At 34.4% G+C, this 24,151-nt stretch overlaps 3 protein-coding genes across 20 annotated transcripts in view; 1 reads left to right on the forward strand and 2 right to left on the reverse strand.

Annotated features, from left to right (window-relative positions):
- The window catches only part of Phcl-1 (pH-sensitive chloride channel 1), a 281,119-nt gene extending 266,021 nt beyond the window's left edge, over window positions 1–15,098 (reverse strand). For all 17 annotated transcript variants that reach the window (XR_013002622.1, XR_013002621.1, XM_076385170.1 and 14 more), the window contains exon 1: window positions 14,874–15,098. The gene's annotated coding sequence lies outside the window, so the exon portion shown is untranslated. The remainder of the gene's footprint in view (window positions 1–14,873) is intronic.
- Window positions 15,099–18,933: 3,835 nt separating this feature from the next.
- Window positions 18,934–21,999, forward strand: LOC143183575 (trypsin 5G1). Of its 2 annotated transcripts, none has more exons than XM_076385178.1 (6): window positions 18,934–18,999; window positions 19,444–19,592; window positions 19,731–19,819; window positions 19,910–20,165; window positions 20,240–20,392; window positions 21,633–21,999. In XM_076385178.1, the coding sequence occupies exons 1-6, from the start codon at window positions 18,954–18,956 to the stop codon at window positions 21,777–21,779; spliced, it is 840 nt and encodes a 279-aa protein (XP_076241293.1). In that variant the 5' UTR covers window positions 18,934–18,953; the 3' UTR covers window positions 21,780–21,999. The 2 variants fall into 2 exon arrangements, with proteins under 2 accessions (XP_076241293.1, XP_076241294.1); XM_076385179.1 differs by having other exon boundaries at window positions 18,944–18,999; window positions 19,510–19,592; window positions 21,633–21,998.
- On the reverse strand, window positions 21,822–23,650 carry LOC143183580 (uncharacterized). Its single transcript, XM_076385185.1, has 7 exons — window positions 23,427–23,650; window positions 23,206–23,347; window positions 23,017–23,150; window positions 22,743–22,946; window positions 22,398–22,683; window positions 22,007–22,324; window positions 21,822–21,930 (listed from the first exon to the last, which is right to left on the reverse strand). The coding sequence occupies exons 1-6, from the start codon at window positions 23,636–23,638 to the stop codon at window positions 22,025–22,027; spliced, it is 1,278 nt and encodes a 425-aa protein (XP_076241300.1). The 5' UTR covers window positions 23,639–23,650; the 3' UTR covers window positions 21,822–21,930; window positions 22,007–22,024.
- Between the last annotated feature and the right edge of the window lie 501 nt (window positions 23,651–24,151).

The raw sequence follows: 24,151 nt of genomic DNA on the forward strand, positions 1-24,151 counted from the left end.
AACAAGAAGAAACTCTTGTATGGGACATTTTTTATCAGACTTCATGTTAAACTCCCACAGTAAACAGTAAAGGATGAAAAATTAAGCCATGAAACGATACAATTTTCTGTTCATTAAATACTGATAAATGAAATTAACAATAATTATATTTTTTACGTAACTTTTTCAATATATTAAGCCTCACACAAGTCGCTTACATGTCCACAACGTAACCAAAAAACATCGAAACAATAGACTATCGCTTACGATACAAAAGAAATTACACAGTAACCGTTTCGCATAATCTTCATAGCATGTTTTCAAAATGATTCTTTATGTATAAAGAAAATCCGTAAGAAAGTGTAACTGTTATTAATTTAATTTCATCATCAGTTAGTCAACAGAAACATAAATAAGTTTTCCATCCTTTACTGTGAAAATATCGAAACCAAACAAATTTCTTATTTTACTGAATATTTTTTTAATATGAAGTCTAATGAAAAAATATCCCACACAAGAGTTTCTTCTTTTTTTGTGTAGAATATAAATCAGTAAAGAAAAATATATATCTCTATTTAAAACAACAAAGTTGATTTACAAATATCGTTGAAAATGCACAGCAAATAAAAAGTAAATTAGACAGTTATATTTCCTCCTTGAAGTCAAAGAACTTTTGTTTTTACCATTTTTCCCGAAAATGCATTGTTTTCGAAATATTTTGATGTAAAGTTTTCAAATGAACATCCTGCACATGCTTTAATCTCTAAGCACCCGCACGCCATCACCGATCTCTTTTCTCAACGCGTACACTAGATAGCTTTCGTACTTACTGCCAACCCTTTTACACCATTTCTCTAGATTTACTCATTTCTACCACTATATCCACTTCCATAGATTTCCATACTATTGCTGTCGATCAATGAACAAAGAAAACGCAATTAATAGCTGATTTACATTGCCGCATCAAAGGTTCTTGCCAAAGTTCCATTTTCCTCTGCCAAATAATACACAGCAGCATGATCACGATTTATTCCTTTCTATATAGGAATGAGACTTCTCGAATGTTCTCAAATACCCTGACACGCATTGTTCCGATGCAGGGAAATTCTTGATGTGACGCTACTGGCACTGAGCTCAAATAAGCCAAGATATTCGCCGGGAGAGAAACGAGCTCCACTTTTATGTAGGTTAAAGACGCGAAACGGCCAATCTTTAGCGAAAGATTCGCCAGAGCCGAAACCCTTGCAATTCGTCATTGCACCCGCGTATCGCAACAGCCCCGCAGTGAACGCGTCGTTTCGTTTTGGATGTCGATTTAATCCCGACCTCTATCTCTATCTCCTAATACGTACTGTGACTACAATAAAAAAGTCAACAAATGTTCATAAACTTTAAAGTTTTAGTTTTTCAATTAAAAATAATAATAATATAGTAATTTGTACATGCTTCCAATAATTTGGATTTGTGTAAGAAAGTGATTCAGATCAATTACTCTGATGAATTACTTTGATTGAGTAATTGAGTAACAAGAATAAACCTGGTCAAATTTTACAATTTTCTTCACAAGGACGCATTTTAGAAGCTAGAAGTGTAATCCATAACATAGTGGAATTTATAGTAACATGTATAACTTAACAAATATTTGATTAAAAAATACTAATCTGTTGAACAGGAATTAAAAACAGTAAAATATTTCTTTGATCTTTTGGAAAAAAATAAACATTGACAGGATTTTTTTATATGAGTACCTCAATATAATTCATAATTGTAAACAATTTTTTCTACTAGTTTGCCAGTGGTATACTTATTATATAAAAAATTCTAATTTGCTTAATACCATAACAATTTATTGTTATCGACATAGAATATACTTAAATGACACTCGACAACTATATCTACTGTTACATAGTTAAACGATTACTTCCACATTCTAATACACGCAAAATGTATATGTTATGTATATTTTAAATTTGTCACTAAAAATTTCAAGTTTATTTTCGAGTTAACTTTCAATTTTCTTCAATGTTTCCTACAAAGAATTTTACTTCATAATTTTTTTATATTTCTCTTTTCTTTTCTTTATCATAAGGTGCCCCACATCAGTAATCGATTCACAATCAGTCCTTATCATAATTTCAAATCACATAATCCTGGACGGCTAATGGTCGCACATTCACAAAGCTCAGTGAACATTTAAAAGTAAGCACCGCATCCTTTCTGCTCATACACCAGAGATACCCCACAACGGCTGCCAAAAGCGTCAAGGGCCATCGAGATCGCGACTGGGCCGGGTGACTCTGTGCGACCAAGTGCATCACTCGTCACCGTTACACACACACCAGTGTGTACTGGATCACGGCCAGCAAGTATCCAACCGTACAAACATTCCTCCAAGGAACTAGCAATTAGAAATCGAGAAAATTTGCTAAGACGACCATCTCTTTAGTTCTATCGTTCCATAACGTTCAGTTCCTTCCTTCATCGCAGACTAAATAAACTCTTTATCTTTGCAGGCATGATATGACTACTAACGTATTAGAACAACCTGTCAAACATGAAACTTATTTTTACTTTATACATATTGTACCTAGATGTGCTATTAAGATGTCTTTAAAGCAAAAAAGAAGAAGAGATAAAAAACACCTCATACTTACAAATATATTGCAACGAAATAAGAAAGAAGCTACAAAAATAATAAAAAATATGTATTGTATAATAAAAAATAGGGTGTTCTGAAATTGAATGAGATTTATGAAATTAGGCAAAAACATAGGATTACGCCCTGCAACTTTTCGTCCTTATATGACAACATTTTAAGCTAGGAATGGATTCATTCGAAAGAAAAAAGTTCAACGCAGCGCAATCAACTCCTAATTTAATGAAATTCTGCTGATATTTAGTAATACAAGCGTTACAAAATAAAACAAAAATCTACCATTCACAATCATGGAATTCAAGCATTTTTTGTAATTTACAAAATATTTTGAACTAAATCATGAGTTGACTGCGCTGCATTCAACCTTTTTCTTTTCAATGAACCCTTTCCCAGTTCAAAACCTTCTCATATAAAGACGAAAGTCAGAGCGTAAACCCATGTCACAGTATTGTTTTTTGCTAGGTTATCGATAAAACAGAATAAAAAATGTGACTTTAGTTGGGCTTCTGCGAACCAGGCGGCGCCTAATTTGGAAGACTTGCGATATGGAACCGGAATTTGTGATACCCAATTTGGCGATGCGAGTTATTAAAACTTTTCCCCTCCACTACATACACCACCACAGGAGTCGCGCGAACGTGAGCTGGGTGCTTCGATCTACTTCGGACAGCTTCGGAAAGTCAAAAGAGAAGAGAAATGTAAAGTGAACATTACTCTCTCGCTCTTGAAACTGAAACATTGTCCAAGTCGCGAGTAAACAGCACGAGCCATGTGCAATCTTTTAGATTGTACAAATTTTTCGCTTTCCAATTTACAATTAAAAGTGAAGCGCAGCAGACGAGATTCGGCTTTCTTTGCTCTCGGCCGCCGAGATAATTCGTACACGACTTGAGAAGCAAAAAAAAGGATCTTCTTCTTGTATAATATACTTATTATAGAGAAAAGTTCAAATATATTTATTAAATATGTATTATAAATAAAAATTTGTATATTGTTTATGAAGTGATATTATATACAATATAAATATTTATAAAAAAGTCCTTTCTATACTGGGTATCGAACATAGAAGCTGTCACTTAGAAAGAAATCATCCGCAGCTACCCAACAGCTTTCCTTGAGACTATTATTATTTTCTAAGTACATATATATACGGACTTATTTTAATTGTCCATGAAAAATACACAGAGATTTTCCGCAGAATGCCCCCCCCCCCCCCCCCCCCATGCAACAATAAACATATACATCATTTAACCAAAAATTCCATACATGTAAACGAACAGAATAGTATTAGGAACTATTGCCAAACATTTCAAGCAAATCGGATGAAAGTTTACGCCAGTTTACGGAGTTCTCGTTTGCTTTTAACACCTAGAGTATGGATTATATAGATACATTATTATCGCGATAAATATAAAACAGATGTCTTTTCAAATTCTTCATCTAAATGTTCTTAATTTTATATGTATATAATTTTGCATAAAAACAAAGCAATATATATTCTAAATAATTTATTTATTTTAATGAGACTCCAAAAATTTGAAACGTCTTGAGCCTCTTGAAGACTGGATTAGCTGCTGCCCTCTTTTACACGTCGAAATAAGAAAATAGTTGGGCAAATGAAACGGTTGTGCTTAGCTCGTGTCGCTTGCCGGCAACTTGAACAGTTGAATCTCCATGTTTCAAGAACGGGAGAATAAGGGTCACATTTGCCTTCTCTCTCGACTTTGTTAACGAGTTATTAACGAAAAACCCCGACCAATCAGAGAGCGCGAATAGCGAGCGCTCGGCTGACCAGTGACAGGGCACAAGCTACGCGGAGCGTCTGCTATTCACCGTGCTCGAGGCTTGTACAAGAAACTCAAGATCTTTACCTTATTGCACAATTCCTCCTAAACTATTGGATGAAAAATTATGAAAAAAATCAGGGACACGCTAGCTATCGCGACACATACCATGGAATTTTTTCAGATTTTTAAATTGATTATTCAAGTTGTAAAAACTAAAAAACGAGGAAAAAGAATTTAAAAATACCGATTTAGTAAAGTAATACTATAGTAAGGCAATAAAAAGCAATGTTTTCGTAGTTCCTACTGATTGTACATTACTGGAATTTTCTCAAATTTTTAAATTAATTAACAAAGTTGTAAAACATAAAAAACGAGAAGCAAGAAGGTTATTCACCAATTTTGTTAAAACTGTTGGTGGAAAAGATATGACAAAATATGCAGCTACATGTTAGCTATTGCGACAAATATTTTGGAATTTTTTCAGATTTTTAAAATAATTAACAAAGTTATAAAACATAAAAAACAAGGAAAAAGAATTTTAAAATGCCGATTTAGTTAAAAGTAATAATGCTATAGTAAAAAAAATAAAAAGCAATGTTTTCGTAGTTTCTACGGATTGTACGTTATTTTACTGTGTATTAAAACATTGAAAACTGTACAAGAATACTTATTTCATAATGAATGAACGAAAATTAGATGCATTAGTTGCTGTAATCGCTAAAAAGTATGGAAACATTGATTTTTATTTTTTTAATTATGACGGACCAGGGCAAAAAATGTTTATATAAATTGAGATTAATAATATGACTCTACTAATACGAGTAATTACTATCGGTAAAACTCATCCATTCGGAGAGGAATTCACCTGCCGCTTGAACATTTGCTCCATTGGGTCACTGTGCCGATCCTGATCATTGGGGGATGATGCCCAGGTAGCTCTGGTCACAGGTATACAACACCACAAGAAGCCACCTTCCATTTACAACACTTCGCGGTCACTAACACTGATCATTTCACCAAAAGAGCACTTGACCATTTAATGACCGACAACCGATTATTTTGACCAAATTTTTAAGGGCAAAAGAGTTTCCCCAACTCGCTTTTTAACAACGGGCAATTTCATATTTCATCAGTCCGAATGCATCGGAAGGACTTCAACACTAAGCGCGACGCAATCCTTGCGGCCTTCGATCTCGAGTACAGATGGCTCCTTCCAACTAGGCCAGGCAATACCTGTGATCATAAACGGCCACATCTGCGAGACACTCGTTACGGTCTCCTACACTAATCCGATATGCCTTTGCTTTTCCCCATGAATTTGCTTGCGACTTTTTCGACCCGAAGAAGAGACTACCACCCTCCACTAAAAAAAGTAACCGAGGAACATTCAACCTCGTTGGTGTCAACTCACAAATCAAATTCGAATATTTCAACGAAGTGGTGCTGGGGGATGCAAGGGCACGAGGAAAGAGGCTTCGGAAAAAGCCGTCAGTATCGATCGTAATATCGCCGCTGAACTGTAACATTTTGTTCTTATTTACGGAATGCCGCAGAACGTTTCAAAATAATCGGTTGTCGGTCATTAAAAGGTCAAGTACTCGTTTGGTGAAGTGACCAGTGTTAGTGACCGCGATATGTTGTAAATGCAAGGTGGCTTCTTGTGGTGTTGTATACCTGTGATCAGCGCTACCTGGGCATCATCCCCCAATGATCAGGATCGGCACAGTGACCCAATGGAGCAAATGTTCAAGCGGCAGGTGAATTCCTCTCCGAATGGATGAGTTTTACCGATAGTAATTACTCGTATTAGTAGAGTCATATTATTAATCTCAATTTATTTAAACATTTTTTGCCTTGCTCCGTCATAATTAAAAAAATAAAAATCAATGTTTCCGTACTTTTGACCGATTACAGCAACTAATGCATCTAATTTTCGTTCATTCATTATGAAATAAGTATTCTTGTACAGTTTTCAATGTTTTAATACACAGTAAAATAACGTACAATCCGTAGAAACTACGAAACCAGTGTTTTTTATTTTTTACAACTTGGATAATTAATTTAAAAATCTGAAAAAATTGGATAATATGTGTCTCAATAGTTAACATGGCCCTGATTTTTTTCATAATTTTTCATCCAATAGTTTAGGAGAAATTGAGCATTGACGTAAACATTTTGAGTTTCTTGTATGTACAAGCCTCCAGCACGGTGAGTAGCAGACGCTCCGCGTAGCTTGTGCCCTGTCGCTGGTCGGTCGAGCACTCCCTATTAGCACTCTCTGATTGATCGGGGTTTTTCATTAATAACTCGTTAACAAAACTTCGGAAAATATTTTTGCAAAGGAAAATGTTGTTTAGAATCACCCGAGGAATCTCCCATTTCCGGCTCCCGCACTTAGTTTGGGATACCCTGTATATGTAGTGGAGGGAGAAATTTTCTAAGTCGGGTTTACAATTGAGAACCATAGAGTGACTCTGTCTCGCGTTCATTGGACAGCCGCATGTCTATAGGTAATACTATTTCTATAACGAAAACTATAATAGCAGATACCGACCTGTCAATCTCGAAAAGTTACGTGACTACCGTACCCCGTAACACTCACGCCCGTGACAATCAGGAAGATACAGCAAAACTATTTCGTAGACCACGAGAAATGCAAAAAAGATGTTGCAATATTAACAAAATATAAATCTATGCAGAAAAAAATTTGTGCATTTTTCCATGATAATTTTGAAAGAAATCTGAGCATTAAGGGGTTAATAATTACAGCGTTGATGAATGATGTAGGAATACATTTGATTTATATAGTTGATGCAAATTCTTGTAATTCTATTATTTTAAACAAAAACTCAACAAGGTTACAGTTATTGAAATCTTCAACGTGTGTATGAGAGATTATACCGTCAAAATGAAATTTTACAATTTCATTTCTGCACCTATTTTTTATGCCTCAAAGCTGAAATCCAAAGTTGATTCCTACGTGAAATTCATATACCAAACTGAGCTTCGATAAGCTATAGACTAGTCAGCATAAAGTTAATAATTTAACAGCGATTAAGGAACTATTTCTATATTTTCCTAGACTAGATTATAAGTAAAAATAGTAATATTAAATAAACGACTTATTCCTTGAGTTTCCACTTTTTTATAATTACCCATCGCATCCCTCTCGCCAGACGATATTTAATATTAAAAAACTCTAAAAATATTCAATAACTCAATAAGCCTAAATGTATTATTTTATGAAGCCATTATATTACTCTTCCCCCCAGTTTCCCTCTTTTTCGTAATCACCCCCCCCCCCCCCCCCCCCCAAGCATTTCCGATCATATTTCGTCATCCGTTAACCTGTCGGTTATCGCGCACCTCACCGATCGATGAAGCAAAGTTCGACGAACTAAAGGAAGGAGACACGAGCGCAAACAGCTGTACCAATAAGAACTAGTCGATAAATTAGTTTTAGAATGTCCGGTTGACCAGCGTAAAGCTAACGATCGAAGAACCTAGTAAAACGAGGACGATCCGATCGGGGTCAGCCGCGATCACCCTGCCATGGGAACGGTGCCCGTTTACCTTGAACATCGAATCCTGCGGTCCCTTGGTCGCGAGGAACGCGAAACGACTTGTCACGTTTGAGCATCCTCACGACATCCAACGAATGTCGATCGAAACCACGCTTCTTTTTCTTCAACTACGTAAACAGAGGCGAATTTTCAAAGTATTTTTAAGGTTCCATGAAAGATAAAAGAATTTATCCTTTGTTTAAAACGAAAACTCTGACTTCACAGTATTTATCCTGGGAAAAGCTGAGAAGAAATTTTTTAGAAGACTGCAACACATTATATTCTTTTTCATCGACGAGTAACCCTGTAACCCTGTAACCCTGTTCGTTACGGGGTATAATAAGTTATAGATATGCGCTCTTAATCGATATTTATAGAGGGCTTGAAATATTTATAGCACCAGTGACCTGATATTTATAAAATCGACAAGAGAGCTTGGCATTTTAAAAAAAGACGGGAAAAGAAAGCTTGGATACCTCACGTGTTCTGGAAAAATGGAGCGTGCTGTAAATTAATTTTGCACGAACCAGCAGGTAATTTTCAGTTTATTTTGCGTATCTATTTTAGTTTATAATCAGTGTATAAAAAAAACTAGCAGGCGAAAGATATCGATTTGTCGCTATATTTAATGCGTGACTATGAAATTAAGGATTTTTGTACTCTATGAGAGTAAAGTAGGACGGTTTAATGAACACAGGGATTAGATATGAATTAACCCCTTTATGTTCTGATTGTGAGCAATATCTCTACTAATATGGCACTTAGTGATATCTTGCTCTAATAATCAGTATTGTTAACCAGATTGTTAGCTGTCTAAGATCTTATTAATTATTTATGTGAAATTTAATTGTACAAAAACGCGTACAATGTGCATAATATGTAAAAATATGCAAAATATACAAAATACACGTTATAATATTTAGATGTTGAAGCAAATTTCTACTTTGATTTCATTTCTTTATTACCACTTATAAAAACGTAAATTTGCATGAATTGTAGTTATGAATATCTGAAGTTTGTATACATTTTTGTGACTAATCACCTTTTAGAATTATCAATCAGCAAATTACACAAGTATTATACAATAAGATATTTCAAATTCTGAAACTTACTTTTTTCATCTTCAAACTTGCTTTTATTAAAATAGATACCTATAGTATAACATTTGCTCCTGAAACGTGTTTCAAGACTAATGTTTCCACACTATCTCAAGATTAGAACAGATTTTTTATAAAAACTGACAAACGAATTTACGTTTGCGTTTCGTCCGTGCGGATAAACCACGGGCAGTCAATCTGGGAGAAATGTCACACTAAAGCAGTTGATCCGCGCAGCGGATTTTTGTCCGCGACATGTCGCGGTCCAGATGCTGCATAATAAAGAAACAAATGCAGTAAATCACGTACATATTGAAAACCGTGGTGTGCATTTCAACAAACCATCAGACACGTATAAGAAATTCAGGTACTTCAATTTGCGAGAACAAAACGCGTATATTTGAAATATAACTTGCGTGGTTTGCCGTCATTTAATCGCGAGTGGTCGATCCACATGGACGAAACACAAATGTAGCACCTGCTTAAACCTGACGAAACAATTAAAAGGTGGTGATTCGACATAAAAACAAAAAGGGGGATATTAAATAAAATTTGTTGTCCTTGCGCTTTAGTTTTTGAGAAAATTGAGTTTGAATTTTTATAGGGTACAAGTGTACAGAAGTATAATTTTAAACATTGAGAAATACAGGAGAAGGTAATGGACTACTGACTACTGACTGTATCTACTACAACTAAAAATGTTACTCACACTCCCAGTTCTTCGGTGCACGCGTACACGACTAAAATTCAAAATTTACATGCACATGCACCACTAGCTCTAGATTATCCTGCTTAATTGTTACATATTCTTTTATTGAAGTATGAATTTTATATATGAATCAAGATAATGGAATAATAATGATAGTAGTCAAAAACGCATATATGTTACATTTTTGTGCATTTTATTGACAACTAAATTCATAAACTTCACATTACCTTAAATTCATTATTTTTAAAATTGAACAAAAAACAATTCGTATATCGAAATAGTCACAAAAATTAGAGCTTCCAAATAATACATATGTACATCAACAGAAATAATCAACAAATTAGTTAATTATAATTCCAAAATAAAGTCACAAACGTAAGGTCACAAATTTAGTTGCCAATGCAACTTATTATCCCATCTGAGAAGTTATGAAACACACACAAAAGTTGGGAAACAACCTTGTGAATTATAGTTAACAAAATAGAATTCTCTAAGAACTACTGTATTTTTTCAACACATGGAAATGTACATAATATAAAGTTTCATTTTTAGTTGATGAAATTTTAGTTGATTACATTTGACTGGTAATATGTGAATGCCAAGTTAATTTTTAATTACAAACAATTTTCTGAATGCTACTGTGCCTTGATGTTCTAAAACGATCGACCACAAAGCAGTTCAATGCAAAGAAATACTGGTGCACCGTTATCAGTTAGCGAAAGCATTCTGATATATAGCTAGTTTGCAGAGTGATGTTTTTGCTAACTAACCGCAGCTCGATACTACCCAGTCCAACCTTTTTTCCAGCGGTATTAAGTAGAGAAACACGAGGGTGACGCGAGCAAACGGTGGTCACCAAGAGAGCGCGTGAACTTTTGACCTCACCTCGCCAACGCACGCGTGCCAACCCCGATCGGTGGGTAACTTGCTCAAAACTGTTACGTCCCCATTAATCGTTCTCCCTGACCGACCTCTGAGTTATATTACTTTATTACATGTAGCATTGAATTTCATCAGGAACTGTGACACGCAAGTTACGAAAGCCGAGCGATAAGAACAACACTTTAGTATATCAAATGTTCACAACGAAGTGAAAATGGTAGTGCTAATCATTCGATACGAATCTCTGGGTACAATAGGGCATTCTTACAGGAGTAGATCAAAAGCTTCTCGCACTTCTTAATTTAAAACAAAGCACAATATTACGAAGTCTATATACATTTTATAACATTCGAACTATTTCAGATAATATCGGAATTTTGAAAATAATACAGATATCAAATCGTTTTACAACTAAATTGAAAAATAGGTACGTTCAAAAGGTAATACAATGAAGCCATTTTAAGGTTGTTTGTAGCAGTAAATTAATAAACGCGAAGTTTCTCTAGCAAGGACAGAATATTCTATTGTATACAGGCTATTCTACTTATACTAAAAATAAAACAGGATTCATGAAAATAATTTCCCAGCTTTTAACTAATAATAACATAGTTTTACATTTTTAAATTCGTACAATACTACGAAAAATTGTTCCTTTTTTAAGTAAACAAAATTATGTTACTATTATGCATTAAATATTTACCTTATATTCTTTTATAATTAACACATATATTTTATAAATATGTATTTTCAAATGCATATGTATCGCTAATTATGGAAGTGGTTTAAGTAAAAAATCTGAGGAAGTTGAATTTATTATTTATTCTGTAATGTAAATCGATCCAACACCACATAGGTGATAAATTTACTTTGTCTAGATTTTCCACTTAGATAACTCCAATTATATCCACTCTAGTATAAAGATATCTATTGTTTTATATTATATAGTATAAGATTTGTATTATTTTCTAAAATATTGGAGGTACCTAAGTTCACAAATTCTACGTAGACTTTCACTAAGCGTACCCATCAATAGCATTTCACTATCATTTGATAGAATAGTTTAAGGTCAAACCTAAACAGTTTCTACAAAGCATCTCGAAGGGTCGCCATTGTAGCTCAAAACTCTATACTACAATATCTCGAATACCTATCGATACAAGTAACGTTGAGCGACCACTCGCTTTCATTCGACTGTAGTCACTGAACATTTTCCAGTAACCATTCGAAGATACAGAAAATACAGAGCGAAGTATCGACCGTTTGTTATTCGGATTAATCAACTTTCCCGACAAGAGAGAACAAATCGTATTCGCGTATTATGTGACAATGCAAAGGCGATCTGGCCGTGACGTTATAACACGCATGTACACAGGATAAAATTGGCGAAAAGCAGATATGCACAAATGAATATGCATACAGTCGGGAACATCGACAACTTGCTTGGCAAGATCATCTTTGAAAATTTAGTTAACCGCGCATACAGGGTTAATGTCGAACAGACTGATGCTTATACAGTCTCCTGTCACACGTTCTGAAAATTGAAAATAAATTGTGTTCGTGGACCTTCGTCGCGATCTTATTTACTCTTGCCACCCTCTTTTCCTCGTAACATATTAACTTTCATTTTAACGCAAACCATCAACGTATTTTTCTACGTCAATTTTTACGACAAACGTTTGCAAAGGTCGCTGGAATTTATTAATTAATAGCACCAGATTGAACACCAAAATTATTCATAGCTTTATGCAAAATTGATTGTAAGTTAATTGTTATGTACATTATAAGATTATATATGTAAAATAAATTGTAAAATACGATTCATTTATTTAAATTTTCTACAAGCTTCGTTATTGTTATAATATCTATCTATTATTATAAGTTCTCTCATTGAAAGTTAATGTTACTTGGTTTAGTAAATACTTACGTTAATCTTACATTCACCGAAAGTTGTGTTACCTAAAATTTCAGGATTCGTCGTTATCGCAGATGCGATGTTTTTGTTTTTGTTGAATTTATTTAATTACTTTATCTTCTTGTAATAAACTTATCGGTTTGATGGTTGTAGCGTTATTTTAAATGTGTACGTAACTTTCAATAAAACAATTTTCAATCTATGACTGATTTCAAAAATATATGGTTTTATTTAAGTCACCTTGACTTTTTGTTAAAAAGCTAATAATTTTCTCACACTTAATATCTAAATGTGTAGCCGCCCAGAAACTGACAAACTTTTTTTGTCAGATTAACAAAAGTGCTCGAAAACAGTTAAAAGTTAAGGAAACACCCTGTATCTTCGAAAGAAAATTGTACATATAAACTGGTTATGTTTATATATATGTTAGCACTAATTTTATTTTTGTCCTGAAGTTGCTCTCTTAAATAAAAGTGGTGACCTTCTATTGAGTAGTGTAACATATTCATGAATAACGATTTCTTTTAGAAATTTTAAATTTATGGAAAATAAGATCCATATTGTTTATCAGTGTATAATGAAACACTATCTTATGTACAAGTACTATTTAAAATAAAATATTAGTTTCTATAAAAAATAAAAATTTTGGTTATAGTATAAGTAATATACTATACTATACTATACTACTGTAATAAACGTATAATTTTCTTAGAAGTATAGTTAAAAAGCAATAAAATTTACGAAAAATCATATGAATACTACACCATAAAATTATAGATCTTCTTAAAGTTATACTAATCTCTTAAGAGTAAATAAACAATCTGTTAAAGTTATACTAAACGTCGAAAGACTTGTTTGTAAAAAATTTCGGTTTTCCAAATGATACAACAAGAAAAAATTCACTGTGGTACTCCAATACAGGAAGCCAGCTAAGTAGCCAATGCAATAGTCGAAATAGAAGAATTGATAAATTCGATTTGTGATAGCTCGATTTAACAATCAACGAACTGTTGATCAAAGTGAAATTAAGTGACTGCTCAAGGCCATTGAAGCGCAACCCCTACTATGCCACAAACATATGCCTCTACACACAACCCACAAATATAGCCTGTCACTCTCTTTAAGACACCCTACTTTAGTCAAAACTTGTCAATATTTACAATAGCACTAAAAATATTCTATATCACCCGAACTGTACCTTTCCTTACACGGATTCAAACAATAGAATAAATTATATGTAAACCTAACCCCTTTTTCATAGACACAAATGAAGAGGAGCATTAATGAAAACGTAGAAAGCAAGATGAAAAAGGAGGTAAGGTAGTTTTCTCAATTTTATGCTGATCCGAGCTCCCTTGCGTTAACAGAAAATTACGCATGCGCATAGAGAATACGTGGAATGTCCTTAGCAGTCGAGGACGTCAAAAGGAATTTCGAAATTTTATAAATACCTCTGGGAAAATGCGTTTTAAAGCGAAAGTTTAATAAAACACGTACTAATTAGATTGCAATGACTGCTGAATAGTTATCTGTACTTAAAACCAAATTAAAACTCATATTCATAAAAAAATATGAGTGACTCTTATTTCAAGGATTATTTTCTGTACTAGATGTAATGCTAACCCATCTCAATTATTAAAACTTGTTAGGACATTGACAATATGTCTACGTCTACGTCATTTTCGATCGCCGATTCGATAAATATCGATTCAACATGGCGGATCAACGCCACGCCGAATGATATTCCTTCACGAAACGCCAATTCCCCAGGCTGCACGCCAATGACATTCACTAAGAGAGCGAGAGGAACACGAACTATTTTTGTTTGAACTACTTCGCATGGTCGTTTTAACATTCGATCGTCTCGCTTTGCTCCTATTCCCGCAACACGGGCTTCCGCGCGAAGGGAGCAGAAACCGTCTGTTAGCAGCAATAAAAAGAAGACACAATAGACAGCACTTGTCCTCTTTTCCCCTTCTAACACTTGCACATAAAGATCCATACATATTATCTTTGAAACTTGAAGCAAAAAATTGAATCCATGCCACGGCGTTGCAACGCATTGAAACGAACGTACCAAACTTCCATTTAAGAAAGAAGAAGCAACAAACCTCGAAAAAGATCGAAACTTGCCGAAAAATTGATCGATCTCTCCCAAAATGTTGCAACGGTCATTAACAATCGGACAAAGATAGAATCACCCGTTTCCAGCCTGTGCACAAATCTATCGAAAATTCGGATTATGTCACTCCGCGAATGCGTCTGGCAATGGGTCAAAAAAGACTCACCGTAACGATGCACTCTGCTAGCTTGTCCGTGTTCGGCTGACCCTCGACTTACTTCGCTTCTTCACTTAGTCTGAATTCTCGTACCGCGGGAAAAAAAGGTGACTTGCACTAGCAAAACGACACTAGGGTTACGCGACGCAGAAAGGGCGAAACGGACATGCACAGACGTAATTAATGCGGCAGATCGTCGCGCGTATAGAGGCACAGCGGAGAGGGGCGCGCATCCGTAACCGTGCGCGGCGAGATTTAGACTGAGGGTTGTTTCGGCGCGGCGCTACTGCACTGCCACCCCTCGACCAACCGGCTCACTAGACCGCCGAACCACCGAACCACCGGTTCCACTACATTCCATGGCTATTGTTTTGCAAAGCGATTGGCTCGATTCGTGCTTTTTAAAGCTCACCTCGAGACGTGCTTTGCAACTACCCACGCCCGGTTTTTACCTTGAGGTCATTACACTACGCGCACTGCGACTCTTAGTTACTTTGTACGCCAACTTTACTTCGAACTGAGTGAAGGGGAATATGCGTTTGCTTTTACCTAATCTTAAATTAACTGAAACTTTACTACTTTTTCTTTCTTTCTATTTTTCTTTATGAGAAGGTATAAACATTTAAACACATACAGTATTGTAAATATGCATCATGTAAGTTCTTTCTTAATATTTGTCTATTGTAAGAGTAAATGAGGAAACTGCGAGCAGTTTTATATATGTATTTCAGAGTTAACGTGCTTGCAAAGAATGTACCTAATATTTACACGCATTAATTCATGTATGAGCCATAATATATATTTAATACAAAAATATTTGAAACTGAAAAATAACATTATTTTTCCCTTGTTTCTCGTTATACATATTTTAGAGAAGAAAAAATGATTTTATTTCAAAATAAAAAATTGTACATTGTAGGGTTAAGACAATGAAATAAAAATGATTTAAAAGTTATGAAGTGGACCTTTATCTGGAGTTTTAGTGAGCAGTAGACCTTTAACTACGTAAGATGTATCTATAGAATGACATCACAATATGTGATCCCATTTTGATCAAATATACTATTTTTAAAAATGAAAAAAAATCCGAAAACTTCTCCTTTACGGAATATATTTAAACACTCTATGTTTATAATCAAATATTTTAAGAATGCTGAAAACATACTTAAAGAAATTGTTGAAAATGATTTCCTCCCACAACAATACACTCTTTAGATTGACGTTTTATAAATTGCTGAAGAAGTTAAAAAATTCCTGGAATATTGCAAACTTTGTTACATGCGGTAGTGACCCGACTATTGAGTATTTTTAGATTATCAATAGTGTTATCATGAACTAAACTTTTCAATTCTCCACATAAATAAAAATCCCAAAAAGTTAAGTCAAGGAAGCGTGTAGACCGAATAATTGGTATTATTACCAATTACTTATTGCTCTTCTAGCAATAATTATTAAGATAATCTTGAACAGCTTGACAACAATAGGTCAGAGGTCTATTATACAAAAACTACGTTCGATTACATATTTTATTGTTAATTATAAGGTACAGGTAGGTACATAGGTAGAGTATTCTTAATAGGATATAAAGTTCACTTTGTAAGAACGGTGTATAGTCTTTGCCGTTAAATATGGAAAAATAATTAGTCTAATAAAAAAATTTCCATTAATTCAAGTCCATATATTTCACGTAAAATTAATACTGGTATCGCGATTGATCGATAGCGCACGAATTTTCATACATTAACACATCCTGATTGTAAAAATTTACGAGAGTATCTCGCGTAAATATCTCAAATATCTCGTATATACACTACTGGTAAAATTTATTGCATCACATGAATAATACTAAAAAATTATCAAACTTCAAGGTTTCATAACTTTGTTTAATATTCGCCCAAATTCGATGCAACAAAAAACGTGTTAAAGCTTAATTCTTATACATTTTGATTCTTATATCCGATTTTAATTAAAGGTGCTATCCAAAGCGTATAAATTTCCCTTAAGTAGAGAACAATCTAGTCGTCAAAATTTCTTCGTATTTGATGACCTATGTGTCGTGTAAGTAACAGTATTTGCAATTTTGACGTACAGTATCGGAAAATGTGGTCAGTTCTTTTCAAAACAAGCGACAGATCTTGTATTCTTAGAAAGAACAGAATACGCTATCAAAATGTGCCCCCTATTTCGGTATCCTCTTCTATAGAGTGTTCGGTCTTCGTGTGTTAGTTATAAGCGCTTAGAAATTAATAGAATCTGCCTGAATCTCATAGCAAAGATTAAGCCATAGAGAGTAATCATTACAGGACGAGACTTACATCAGTGGATATGATAATGCACAAATCAGTGCACAATGTGCACTCGTCAAGGTGTGTATTCATCAACGAATAATTCACGAACACTGTTAGCAAACTGCTTGCAAACAATTCGCAAACTTTTTATAACAACTTCTCGATCTTTTCATAGACACTAAAAAGCGACACAGACTGAAATACAATCGCTATAAACACACGACGGCAACAACAATCCTTTTTCTTTTTAATGGACAAGAGACAATCAATACACCAAATTTCCAATTTCTATGTCTTTAATAATTTCTAGGAAATTTAATTTCCATAGTATTCGTAAACAGTTTGCAAACGCTACTGAAGACACACCTTTAAGCCTCGTTCAGATTAGTCAAATTATTTAAATTCAAGTCACTTGTATTCGAGAAGCTTAACGTCAATTTTGTATTCAAGTAAAGTTAGTTACATTCAAGTGGTTTTAATTCAAAAGTAACTTTAATACAAGCTATCATGTAAAAATAATAAAAATGACGTCGAAAGAGATGGTGCATTCTGGTTATTTGGTTATGTATTTTTCAAACAAAATGTACACTTTTGACGTTCACATGGTTATCAATTTCTTTGACATTTACCCCGCACAGTATAGTACATATCGATCAATGTGTATTTCAAGCCAAGGAAAAGTTGAAAGCACTTCAACTTCACGTGAAGTTTGAAGGGATATTTCAAGTCAAGTAAAATAACACATTCACATTGGTCAGGATGTCTCAAATCACTTACCTTTAAGCCGCTTGTATTCAAGTAACTTGACTAATCTGAACAAGGCTTTAGAATGTTCTGCTAAGAGTTTACCGCACTCAAAGTCACTGTTTGCTAAAATACGCATGGTCATTCTAAATGTTAAAACAGAAACTTTCACTTTTTCTTTCGAAACTTTGGGGAAAGAAGCACATTTTTCGAGGACGCTCAGGAAATTGAAAATATCACAAGGGTAACGGTAATCGTTGTAACATTCACGTTGAGCGAGGTTTTTTGTAACACACGCATATTTATTCAGGAATATTTCTACAGGCTGTTCAACTACAGGTATTAGAATTTTCAAGATTTAATTCTACGTGTTAAAATAAAACAAAAATAAAGATAGACAAAATTGCGTTTTAGCTTTCGTTTCCAAGTTATTAATTGTTGAGAAAACGCCTACAATACACACGATATGAATCTGACTCGGGGCTTATTCTACTAGTTAGGCATTTTCTCAACAACTAATACCTTGAAAATGATACCTGAAACGCAATTTTGTTTATATTCATTTTTGCCTTATTTTAATATGGAGAATTATTCCTTCAAAATTTCTGATACTTGTTGTCGGACACTATGTATGTATGTCATGATCATTAGTTTCTGTTAGGTGTTAATGCTTGAATAAACTTAACACCGGTTTAATTTCCGTACAATTCACTTAATCGCCTACACTATCCCAAAATCATAAATAACGAATTCATTTAAAACGTTAAAATCGTGCTAAAACGAATGTTTGTATAAATACACGTCCCCACCACAAACTACTCCCTTATACTGCTCATTTACGAAATGTGCACTTGCGTATTTACATTGAGGATAAACACACGATAACGATACTGTACGTGCGTAAAACGGCAATTATGCATGGTTCGTATGGAATTCTCTCACAATTACGTTTGAACCATACCATCTTTTGATAAGTTAAAAGGATATATTGCACTGGTAGTGTTCAAATCGCATTTTGTATGAAGTAAAAGACGTTCACGGAAAAAGTTCCTTGACTATGGAAGTACTACCCGTTTGCGCCGTCGTTATTTTAATTTTTAGATGTAAGTAGCAGCCATTTGAGTATCTAGTACTGTATATATAGATCAATATTGAACGATCATGGACATTGAATGTTAGATAAATGTTAAACAGATACTAACTTAATGCTAAATACATACTAAATAAATACTAACACTAACGATAAGTAGATGCATAAAATACAAAAGTAAGTACGTGTTACGTAAGTTCATATAATAGACTCTACATGTACAGTTACTACATTGTACGTTAGTACTAGATAGATACTAAATAGTGAATACTGCTCAAGTACTACATAGGTAATAGAAGATTACTAAATTTTCGGCAAAAACTAAATGAATACTAAGCAAATACAAATATTGGGTCCTAATAAAATGATTTTGTTATAATCATCTATCAACTTTTGCGATAATTTCTCATTTGTCTCCTTGTACAACTATTTGTAATTTGTAGAATTTTTGTAACAGCTAAAAATCAGATCCTAGAACGTGCTAAACAGACACTATCAATCTGTCTTTTTTTAATATGGCCAGTAAAAGTAAATGGACTAGAACTGCCCTCAGTGGATCGAATCATCGATGGAGCACCGATCGATATCTCGGAAGTCCCATACATGGTAAATAACACAGTAATTGCGGCCTAAGTCACATTTAACTTTAATTTCAATTGACCAAGGTTTAACGAAAATAATAAATTATAAGGTGATAAAGAAGCGAATAGAGAGATAAGTAATAGAACGATTATTTTGTTACAGCTATCATACATGGTAAATGACAACCATGCGTGCGGTGCTGCTATCATCCACAAAACATGGGGGCTAACTGCTGCCCATTGCGTTATCTTGTAAGCAACAATATTGTCGCACTTTGTCATTTAACTATACGGAATCTTGACTCAGCACGAACATTGAAACTTAATTCTGCTTAATTACAGATTCGTTGATAGCGATGATATAATAACCGTCCGCAGTGGATCCAATAAGCACGACGAAGGTGGAACTGTGCACAATGTAACGAAACTTGTGTATCACGAGAAATACAATGACAAAACCAATGATTATGACATCGCAGTGTTTAAAGTTTATCCACCATTTAAGTTTAATGATATCACACAACCAGTGAAGCTACCGGTGAAGCCAGCATTCATTAACACTGAATGGGGCTTGGTAGCCGGTTGGGGTTACTTTATAGTAAGATTATGTACTGAAAATGGTCTTTAAGGTGATAGCGGACAATCAATCTGAACACTTATTTCATTATTTAGGATAATGATCCAGTACTATCCGAAACTCTACAATATGTTATCTTGCCAAAAATAAGTAGAGACAGCTGCGTGAGGGATTATGAAAATAGGTATGAAGTCACAGAGCGTCAAGTTTGTTACGGGTTCCAACAAGGAGGAAAAGATTCGTGCAAGGTATGTACGTAGTTTGCAATTTGAACTTTCGTTAGATGTATAGCATAGTTAATTAAAAAAAGTTTAACAACTACACGAAATTAGAAATACTGTATTACAAGAAACAACAAGGTATATCTTATTCGTTATTAAGTGGTGTTAAGAAATTCCTTAACATAAAGATTTCCACAGAACAACGCGAATTTTCCACAGCGGCAGCGAACTTGTTGCGAATTGAAAAAACAGACGTACAAATTGAGATTGGTGCGAAAAGGATGCCAGGAAAAATTCGCCGCAGAAAATTTACGTTGATCTGTGAGAGCCTTAAATTATGCATTACAGTTACTATAATGCGCATGGTTGAACGTATACCTTTAAAAACCCTAGGTGCAATATGAGGTCTCAAAAGAACAAAACTGTATTGGTTAATCAAATTCATATAATTATGACTTTGACCTTTACATATGTTGTTAACGGTACTCTCCTAAATACATAATTCCTACGAGGTTTCAACCGTCGTTCATGATTCGTTGAAAAGTTATTAACAAAAAATGTTTGAAAAATATGCCATTTACTTTCAGTACTAATATGTAGAATAACAAAATGGAATGCAGAATACTCTCGATTTTCATTTCTATGAGAACATTCGCTCACACAATTAGGTACAGATGTATACTATGTACAAACATCATTGTTAATAACTTTCTAAAAAATATCGAATGACGCTTGAAATTTCTTGAAAGCTACTTAGGAGATTGTCTTTGACAACACATATCAAAGTCAAGATCATCCGAGCTGCCTTCCCTATATTAAATAATTATCATATTTTTTTGAGTTTATTCATAACAAAAGTCGACATTACCATTTTGAATAAAATGAAAATAACACGATCTTGATGTGTAATATAAATGTTTCTATTTAAAAAAGTATGAAAGTAAATGAATTGAAATTTAAATTTAAAAAAAGAGTGTGATAACTAAATTACTCAGTTAAAGAGTACATACCTGTCCTATCAAGAAACTGGAACAATAAGATGGATTTTAAGAAATTTTCCTACAGAGGCTGCTTCTTATATTGTTCTTTATAAGGAGTAAGGTTTTAAAAAGTAGCGCCATATAGAATGAGTTCGCAGCACGCGCCTAATGCGCCTTATGGTAAATACGGCCCCGTTTATGCGTACAAAGCAATATTAATGTTAACTATTCTTTTTAATGCTACTTTATGTAACTGAACATTGTTATCTTATTATTAATATACGCAGGGAGACTCAGGTGGACCATTAGTCAACAATTTCATCGTTATCGGTATAACTTCGTGGGGATTTGATTGCGGTGAACCAGATTCACCTGGCGTCTATACCAACGTCATCGACCTTGTGGACTGGATCAAGAGTAAAATCACTTCTTAAGGAGTTCACGCTCTATGGTATTGACTGATTGATAAGGACTGAGTTACAAAAGTTTACTGTGATCATTTTATTAAAATAACAATCTAGCGAGCCCAGCTCACTCCGTAAATTTTACATCGAAGTAATTCCAACGCGCACCAATCACCAAGTTCTACCAATAATAAAATAGTAAAACTAAATACTGCTGCTCTACTATTTCAAAATATCATTTCAATTTCATTACTTACAAATCGCTATCACGCGCTTTAGTTCGATAAGACCATGTCTACAGATTCTCCATCCGCAGATACCACAAATTTAGCATTTTTGTAGTGTAAGAGATTTCCTTTCCTTCCAGATGCCCATAGATCGTAGCCGATCTTGTAGAACTTCGGTAAACGTTCAAAACCACCAGCGTCCGCCAGTGAATTATTGTAATTCCACTGATTGTCCATCAACCTGTGTGCGTGTCTCTTCTTAGCTACTTTTAACTCCGAATCCTCCAACATGGTTGATCTAGGAGGTAATGTTGCCTTCTTCTCAAGCAAAGCGAGGAAATATTTTACCTGAGGAATTTTTCTGTCCTATAATAATCTCCTGGGATGTTACTTCTTTGAAGAAATAATTGACAACTATTACCTGCATGTGAAACATAGGAAACGGTATAACAATGCTGGGTATTCCAACGATGCACATCGTGGGGTGATCAATGTTAATTAAATGCTTATACAAGGGAGTTATATAATTATCGTTCACTCGTATGCCACAGTTCTGGTCCAGGAACGGGAAACTATATCGATACCCAGTGCAAAACATGAAAACGTTCGCCACAATTACACTTTGATCCTTCAGATAGATTCGATCTCCCTCTATCCGTTCTACACCCATGACCTCGACCATATTTGATGGTAAAGGATTATTCAACCTATGCATATTGAAAGCACAATGTGACCGTGTCGCTCACTGACTATGATAGTCGAATACCTTTCATTGTTGTGACTCAAATATACCCAAGATCCGTGGTTGACCAACTCGATTCCAATATCAATTCCGGAAGCGGATGCTCCCAGAATCATAACCGTTTTACCGGAAAAGTCTTCCGGTTTTCTGTACGAATGACTGTGTATTATCATTCCCGAGAATGTCTCAATGCCAGGTATTGCTGGCACGTAAGGATCAAAGTAGTGCCTGAATTGTAGCAAAAACAAAAATATGCAAGCCCTTTGTGAATTATGTTTTTCAATTAAAAAACACGCACCCATTGCAAACCATTATAGCGTCGAAAATAATCTTCTCTTTTATTTTAGTATTTAAATTTTTTATCGTAACAATCCATCTATCTTCGCCTTCAGAAGTGGTTTCTAGTCGAACTGATTCTACTCTCTTATTGAACTGCAATATTAGACTCGATGAATTAACGAAGGTTCATAATTTGAATTTCATTTACCTGAATATGTTTCAACAAATCGAAATGCGTCGCGTAATTTTGCAAATAAGTCCGAATTTCCTGGTGCGACACGCAGCAAGGTTGTACAGCATTCATTTCCATATAATCGGGGAAATTCATTATTTTTGCTGGTAAATTGGTTCTATGGCGAAATTATAGAACTTGGTAATTACAAAAATTCTATTGTTTTGTTCAATTTCAAGAGATTTGCGAAATCAAACCTTAAATCTCGATACATGCTCGAGTGAACAGGTAAACCATTTTCATCGAGCCTAGTTATCTCCCTATACACCCACGTGCCACCGATATCGTTCGTTTGTTCATAAACTTTTGTTTCAAAATTCAAATTTGGCGCCAAATGTCGAATTGCGCACAAACCCGCTGCGCCAGCTCCTATTACGCACACTTTTCTTTTTCTCATTGTTTCAGCCATCTGTGTGCTGGTACGTAACCTATGCGTCAAGAATCACTTGGAATCACTTGCCATAAATGGATTCTATAAAAGACAACTTTTTATAATTCCCAATAATTCGACATAAACCAGCTTATAATACACGAAAAATGATTTTACGCCCCATAAACAAAACTTCCTAGAAATAACGTTTATAGTTCAGCCATAATTGCTAGTTCCTCTTACACTTTAACTTTAACCTAACTTTAACCGTGGGATAAAAGAAATTTTCAGGAAGCAATATTTACGTTATAAACCGAAAAACTGATGGATTGACCCTGTACATCGTTATCATGAAAGTTTCAAAATTTGTTTGTGTTAATTAACTAGAATATATAATATCAAACTTCAATCGAGTCTCCAACAAGTTGTTCTTCACTTACGGTAATTACAGTATATGTAGCACTTTTAAACAACGATGTCCTGTTCTTTCGATGTTACCACGCTATAAACTATTATTCTGTTCTATTTTCATCCGACTTTATATTCTTGGTA

The sequence above is a fragment of the Calliopsis andreniformis genome, chromosome 9, assembly GCF_051401765.1.
Source record: "Calliopsis andreniformis isolate RMS-2024a chromosome 9, iyCalAndr_principal, whole genome shotgun sequence".
In the NCBI taxonomy this organism is placed as follows: Eukaryota; Metazoa; Arthropoda; class Insecta; order Hymenoptera; family Andrenidae; genus Calliopsis; species Calliopsis andreniformis.

Coding starts and splice junctions, on each gene's coding strand:
- LOC143183575 (XM_076385178.1), top strand. CDS start 18,954: ATGGAAGTACTACCCGTTTGCGCCGTCGTTATTTTAATTTTTAGAT. Junction 20,166..20,239: donor CCGGTTGGGGTTACTTTATA/GTAAGATTATGT, acceptor TTCATTATTTAG/GATAATGATCCAGTACTATC. Junction 20,393..21,632: donor GAGGAAAAGATTCGTGCAAG/GTATGTACGTAG, acceptor TAATATACGCAG/GGAGACTCAGGTGGACCATT.
- LOC143183580 (XM_076385185.1), bottom strand. CDS start 23,638: ATGGCTGAAACAATGAGAAAAAGAAAAGTGTGCGTAATAGGAGCTGGC. Junction 23,151..23,205: donor ATTTGTTGAAACATATTCAG/GTAAATGAAATT, acceptor CTAATATTGCAG/TTCAATAAGAGAGTAGAATC. Junction 22,947..23,016: donor GCTATAATGGTTTGCAATGG/GTGCGTGTTTTT, acceptor GCTACAATTCAG/GCACTACTTTGATCCTTACG.